This window comes from Hyposmocoma kahamanoa, unplaced genomic scaffold (assembly GCF_003589595.1).
Source record: "Hyposmocoma kahamanoa isolate Upper Pololo Valley unplaced genomic scaffold, ASM358959v1 87, whole genome shotgun sequence".
Taxonomy (NCBI): Eukaryota; Metazoa; Arthropoda; class Insecta; order Lepidoptera; family Cosmopterigidae; genus Hyposmocoma; species Hyposmocoma kahamanoa.
In genome coordinates this window covers 22,444,297-22,451,986 of record NW_020654422.1, presented here as the reverse complement: position 1 = coordinate 22,451,986, position 7,690 = coordinate 22,444,297, and the positions used below count along the sequence as shown (strand labels likewise).

Genomic DNA, 7,690 nt, shown 5'->3' with positions numbered 1-7,690 from the left:
ACTTGCGGCGTCTATCTAGATATATGTCTGTGGAATTAGCCGAGCTAACGTGATATTTAGGAGTAGAAATTAACCGTAAAAGTAAGGTAAGTATAAATTGATATTCAATTTTTTTTGTGAAATTATTCCACTAGTTTGTTGATGATAGGTATAGTTGTAGGAGTGCGGCGACGTCAACCGCTCTGCGCGTCGTCGTAATATACCAGCTATCTGACTGCTAAGTCTGCACCGTCATCTTGGCCATCTTGGCACATTTAAGAGCAAGTTTACATTTTTATTCTCATACTTGGTGTTGCGACGCTTTAGTTGAAAACTAATCTTTAACAAAGGATCGTGTCGGCGCCATTACCTGTGATTACGTACGTAAATATTAGTGGAATGTATATAAATAAAAATTTACAACGGCCTATGTTATTGCTGCGATATATCAGTATAGTATAATAGTTATTATATTATCTGTGATAGCATCCCCGATAACTCGACTAATGAAATTAAAGATGTCGTACAATAAAGGACCGCTACTAATGTTTAACAAATTATTACATGTTGCCAAATATCAGTCTGTTTATCGGCAAAATAGTGTAATACTCAAGAATGTAAATAATTAGAGCATTTTAGAGTCATCGATGCGCTATTAACACTTGAAGTTTTAGCGGTGGTAGAGCACCTTGTGAAAGAGTTCGTCCAGGGAAGTACTGCCACCTTATTACTATCATATTTCTGCCGCTAGGCAGTAATGTGAGCATTACTGCGTTGCGTTGTGGTTTTGAAGGATAAGGGTGCTGGTGCAATTACAGGCACATGGGACTTTTCAACTTAAGTCAGAGAACAAATAAGTAATGAGGACGGACACTCTCCGCCCCTCCCTAGCTTTATATGCCGCACCACGCCCCGCACATTGACGGTCATATTGACTGAACGAGAATAGGGCTGTCGGCGAGCCGTTTTCGCTCTAAGACGGCTTTGATATTTGAATATACTTTTCATTTTTCAATACGAAATTTGTACGTTAATATATAACATCATTTTACGTTACTATTTATAGTGGTCGTAAATTGTGCTATGTACGACTGTTTATAATCATCTAAACGGGATAAAGAGAGGCTTTCTTTCGTTTTTTGAAAGATGAAACGAAGTAAGTAAAAAAACTTATCTGAGATTCATTCAGTTATTGTTTTCTTTAGTGCAGAGTAATATATTATACAAATTTATTATGTCAATATAATAAGACGCCATTAACTTCGTGAGTTTCGAGAGGGGTTCTCTTCGGTTCGGTTCGGAATTTTCAATTTGTATTGCCGATAAAATATTACGTAGTGAATATACCTAATTATTAATGAGGTAATGATAAACTTCGACATGCAATTTCAAATACTTTGGTTACCTATTTAAAGGTATCTGTCCAAAATATAACATTTTAAGTGATTTTAATTTTTAAAATAAATCTTCAATATTATTCCAGTTTAGTGAATTATTGAAAAATATAACATTATATCGATATAAATACGTAATGAACATGTGTAATTATTAGGACTCTATAATTGAATTATAGATAACAGATTGCCGCTCTGACCACGTCACGTAATAAATAGTACGAGCAAGTGATGGGTAACCCTGCCACTTCACGCACATATATATGCGCGTGTGCAGATAGCGCCTTGCTGTATGTAGTACTTAGTAGTAAATAAATAATTTTCGACTGTTGTATGGCGTGTCCGCGGTGTGACTGTAGTAACGAATGAGGACATGTGCTGTGCTTGTTTGATAACGTACACTGCCATTGCCTCGCAATGCTTGCATTTCAACCCCATACCAGACGTATATGGAATACCTCATACACTACTCGCGTAGACCACATCGCTCCTCCCTTGTCTCTCGTCTTTCGGTTTCTCTTTTCTCTTCAGTTTTGTTGGACTTCAGATTTTACGAAACTACTGAAAGTTGTTTTACTACAGAGACCCGGCAAAATTTTGGTTTTCCACTGAAGAATTTAATAATTATGGGCTTCAGTCATTGACTTACAAATAAATGGACGACGGGTCTAATACAAAAACCACGAAAAAATGTCCCAAGTCAACCTATTTAAACGTAGTGACATGTAAAGGAATATGAAAAAGCTAAAACGTTGAATTTAAATTGTAATGTCATCGCAGTACTGTCTAATTTTGCTTGCTTCGCTGTCAGTCGAACAAACGAAGACTAAAGCGTGAATGACGCTCTGTATACGATTTTAACGCCCTATAAGTTCGGACACTTTTTAGCGCGGACCCGACGTCCATATAATTGTAAGTCAATGACTGAAGCCTATAATTATTAAATTCAGATTTATTCCAAAATTTAAAAAATACCCAGCGTTTTAACGACATGCCGCGTCGCCCACTGCCCCGTCAGTCGCTATCGGGCGTTTGTCGACGTTGGATCTGTGTAAAATTTTCTCTGTTCTTATTTTATTAATATTAATTTCCTCCTCACCTAAAATGTAGGCTTGCGTTGAAATACTTCGCCTTAATATTAAAAGTGGGAAAAAACCTGTGTTGCGAGTGGTTGCGAATATAAAATAAGTGTAGACAGTATGCGTGTAGTAGAGCGATGTTCGTATGCTCCCGCCATTGCGTCACGCCGCCATGACAGGCTGATTACCCAGTGACTCGTTCCCGATACACATCTTTGTTCTGTCTGCCACATTAATCACTGCCGATATTCTTATCCATTTAGTAGGCCGATATTTGTATCTCAAACAATAGAAGTACATACTCGTATCAGTTCTTAAGGACTTTTGTCAACGGAGTAGAGAATCGTTACCGCAGGGTTGCCGGAAAATTGCTCAGTTAATTAGTACCTCGTGGCTTTGTCCTAAAACACTAATATCGACGTCGTTATGTATCTCCATTGCATCAACAATGTATCTGCATCGTGAAGTACCGCTCGGCAGCACATCGATGCGGTCTCAATTGTATTTGAGGATGTCCATGACCCGCACGCACCTAAATCAGAGTGCTGGCCTAACATTAATAATTTTAGGGCAATTATCGGGATTGAGATCCTAAAATTACTCTGTAATATTGAAAAAAAAAACCGAACAAGAACGAGTTCCTCCGGAACGACAAGTAGTTGGGAGGGCACAAAACAAGGCTTCACAATGTGGATACCATTGTTTTGGATACAAAGACGGAGAGTATAACTCTACGCTGGTGTTGCTGTCGAGCTCGATGGCAAAGTCGTGTCTAATCTAATCACGAGACATTATATTACACTGTTGTCTTTTGTAGCCTTCTCGTAAATACGTGTACAGTCAAGCATTGTAAGTACAATATCTAAGTAGATAGAAATGGTTGCTGTACATTCACTAAAAAAACTTAAATCAAATGTAAAAAAGCTGCCACCTGCGCCGGGAACGTTGTTTAACCAGCAAACAATGAGCGTTTGTATTGAAACAGTGCGCGCGTTTTGTTATGAAACTATGCCGTTATCTTGGCGACCGTTTGCTCCTGCAGAAATTCTGTAAACACGTCATGTAATATACTACACACGGGTTGGGGCAGGTCCTACTACTAGGACACTACAATGTTTACTACTAAGCCACTCTGTTTAAGAACACGAGTTGGGTCCACAAAGCCCGCTTGTTCGTCGTTTTGCGCGAACTCGACAAGTGTAGTTCGGAAGCTGACGAATGCCTTTTGCCGGTGGCAGTGAATGACAACGAATAGGTATGTAACGGTTAGTAAGTAAGTTGCATTGTTGCTCAACTACCGGAAGATTGACCACGACATGCCTCGGTAACATAACGCGGACGGTTGATGTTTGCCGGTCGAGTGTTGAGCTGCTGTTGACAGTCGCGTGCGTGTGCGTTCCAGCAAACGTCGCTGTCGACGAAGGTGGCGCAGCGCATGTCGTTCGGGCTGCTGGGCGGCGGCGCGGCGGCGCGCTGCGAGTTCGTGCGCATGAAGGGCCCGGCCGGGAAGGGGCACGCCGAGATGGCCGTGTCGCGGCCGCGCGCCTCCGGCTTCGACACGCCCTCCTCCGAGCCCGGCTTCGCCGCCACCGACTTGTGGGACAGCGACTGGGACGAGGACCCCGAGGAGATGTTCGTCTACAGGCACCAGGTGACACGTCCTTTGCTCGACTGTTCGTAAATTGGTGCCGAGGTCTGGCTTTGCGTAAACTGTGCACCAGCAGCGTTCGATTAATTTGTGACGCGTGTATCTTCGGACGTGGTGATTCACTCTTTAAGCGTCCGCACTCGACGTGTGTCGAATATTTGTACTTTGAGGTAGTTATGCAGTTGCAAAACTGGTAATAATGTCTAACTGCAGTGTGGAACGAGATATTATTGGATATAATTAAAATGTTCCTAAATGTTCTGTGATTGGTACTGCGAGCACAATGATCGGCGCGAGAGAGATGCACGATGTAATAATTACTCTCTTTTTAATCGACTTCAAAAAAAGGAGGTTCTCAATTCGACTGTATGTCTTTTTTTATGTATGTTACGCGACAACTCCGCCATTTCTGAACAGATTTTGTTGATTCTTTTTTTTGTTGAAGAGAGTGTACCTCCATAGTGGTCCCATTTAATTTTGTAGAAAATCATCCCCCTCTAAGGGTGGCTGTCCACACATGAAGATTCATTTCTATAAATAGCGCCTAAGTTTTATTATAAGGAGCAATTATTTTAATGGTTGATTTTGCTATTCTCTAATTCAAAGCGTTTTTCTCTCTCAATATACTTTGAGCAGTGAGAACCGATTTTTATTATCTCTTGTGTCAAGTTCCGTATAGTAGCGAACTAGGAGATGAATCCGGGTTTGCGCACTTTCCGGTAACCGATTTCAATAAAACTTGGCAAACAGATGTAATTCCACGTACTTTGGAGGTCGTTTTTTTAGTACTCTGTACTGAGATTATTGATCAAGAATGCTCACAATCTGTATTTAAACTGTAAAATTGAAGTAAAAGTTATGGGACTTTCTGTGTAGTAATTAATTACACTTTGAATTTGCATTCAAGTGATCAAAACATTGATGAACTAATCTAAAAAAAGTTATGTGATGTTAAATTGGAATTTATAAAACTGCCGACAAAAAAGAAATCCATGCACCTATGCAGTTACGTACACTTAATACCTATATTTACCTTTGACACCTGGAGCGGTATTCTGTAATCGCTATCGTTATGGCTCTGATAGCGAAAGTCGTCGTTTGCCGTATCGACAACTTACCGATTATGCTATTCTGTAAATCCACAGTAACGATTTTCGTTATCGTGGATTTACAAAATGGCATAATCGGTAAGTTGTCGATACGGCAACCGACGACTTTCGCTATCAGATTCATACTGAATCACAACCATAGCGATTGCAGAATACGGCTCCTGGACTCATAATATTCGGTTAGTATTTTTTTTAAATTAGTGACTAGCAGTTTATTTTTAATGTTTGAGAAAATTGTAAACTAATGGTAACTACGAGTCAAAGTCAAGTACGTAACAGGGACATTATTGTTGAAGTGGTCGAACGGTTATCATGCCGGACTGCCACGCAGATGTCCTGGGTTCGATTCTAGGGCCGGGAGAAATATTTGTATGGCCACATTTATTTCTCTCTTGAGTTTCGGTGTAATTTGTCGTTGTCTACGTGTGTGTTCATGCCACCCGCGACTTAGGGTTTCCCTAGTGCGGGGCTATGAATGTATGCGCGTAATTATAATTATAATAATCTAGGATGATCCCTGCAATACTTCTTATAGTCGTCACCAAATAAGAGGCCAAATTTGACACTTGTCATCGTGATGTGAATAGGTATATGGACTAATCATATCGGTACCCACAATAAACGATTTTCGCAAGAAATCGATTCAAAATTATATGAGTTTATGATTCTTTAGATTATTTTTCGGTTCATTGATTTTCAGTTCTAGATAGTGCAATTAACATTTATTGAAACATTATACCGTTAAATATAAATAATAAGTAGGTATTTTAAATAATCACAACGATAGCCTGTACTTGTTGTGGTAATATAGTTACATTAGCAGAGCTCACAAGGTCAACCTGAAGTTATATATCAAAATTCTGAAGTAAAACGAAAGGCTTCCTAATGTAAATTTTTATTCACTGTTATCAGAAGACGAGCCAAAATCGTCAGTGGAGCTAGTGTTACCAGTATTATGTAATTAATTCATTTTTAATTATATTGTCAATATTTACATCTTTATCAAAATCTTCAATATTAATTTTCTCGAACGAGTACCGCTATCAGAGTTGCCAATTTGCAAAAAAATACAAATCTGTTTATCTCTTATTTTAAATTGTTTTTTTAATATTTAATAAGTCAAAATTTTTCCCGCGAAATGGAAGTGACTCGGTGAAATTCGGCGAATAATTGGCTACAACATTATTACTAAAAAAAGTTTATTGAGGACATAACTGTTTTCAGGACATATTTGATATAAAATTTGTTTCAATAAAATTTATGATTTTTATTATTCGATAAGTTAATAGTCGTTTGTTTATGGTTTTGTTGATTGTTTTCAAAGTTATATACTATCGTCTGTTTTAGCTGTCAAATTTGGCCTCTTATTTGGTGACGATTATGAAAGTCTATATAATATAACCTTGTAACAACGTGCATTGATTTACGTATTTCATAAATTATTTTTATAAATCTCGCTTGCAAATGCCTTGATTTGATTGAGTAAATACATGAAATCAAAGTAAAAATAACACGAAAATTATTTTTTAATAATTATTTTTTATGACAACGTGTATAGGTTACTTCGTTATATTGCATGTGCTAGAGATGGAGTATAACGATAAAAGTTTTACATAATTTAATGAATAATAATTAAAGTATGAATTTTAATCACAGGGAATAAATTAACATTTCATTCTTATTTTTTTTTTGTAATCTTTATAGCTTTATCGATGTGATAAATGTTCTTTAAAATTTACTAAAAGATTTATTGAAATGACATTTGAATTAAAGTTGTGTGTTTTGTGGTTTCAAAATAATACGCAACAAAACACTTGACACATCATACGTCGTTTAGAATACGTCAGACAAATAAAACTACAACAGAGACCTTTCGCTTTCAAAATCAAGCACACTAAAAATATATAATATAAATATAAATATATAATTGTATTAGATTAAGTAATATTGAAATAAATTTATCTTATCTTATATCGACTTTATTTCATTCCTACGGCAAACGTCAAACGAATTAACGCGATCGCGCGTCGTTGCAGCGGCGGCTGAGCGACCCCAGCGCCAACATCGCCAAGTTCGCGCGCGGCGGCTGGCGCACGCGCGAGCGCGACGCCGACAAGAGCCGCTCCGAGAACGAGGGCCTGGACTCGCTGGTGGACGGCATCACCGAGGTGGACGCCGGGGACCCGCGCGACGGTCGGTACCGGTCACGTTTCTCGATGTAGTCGCGCGAAGCTTTCGTCTCGCGCAGGCGGTCTCGCGGCAGCCGCCCGGAGGAAGCCGCCGCCCGGCGCCCGTGACGCGAGGCCTTCTGTCCGCAGCGGCTTCCTCCGGGCGCTGGGCGTGCTGCGCGCGCGCGCCGCCGCCCGACATGCGCGACGTGTACACGCGCGCGGGCGCCGGCGAGGACCTGTCGTCGCCGCGCTGCCTGCAGCGGCGGGCGCCCCGCAGGCCCGCCGCCGAGCTGGCGCCCGCGCACGCGCC

At 39.9% G+C, this 7,690-nt stretch overlaps 1 protein-coding gene across 1 annotated transcript in view; it reads left to right on the top strand.

Annotated features, from left to right (window-relative positions):
- LOC113235525 overlaps positions 1 to 7,690 on the top strand; it is a 44,701-nt gene that overhangs the window by 30,334 nt on the left and 6,677 nt on the right. The window contains exons 6-8 of the mRNA XM_026471260.1: positions 3,855 to 4,103; positions 7,246 to 7,402; positions 7,528 to 7,687. Of these exons, the coding sequence (XP_026327045.1) occupies positions 3,855 to 4,103; positions 7,246 to 7,402; positions 7,528 to 7,687 (566 nt within the window). The remainder of the gene's footprint in view (positions 1 to 3,854; positions 4,104 to 7,245; positions 7,403 to 7,527; positions 7,688 to 7,690) is intronic.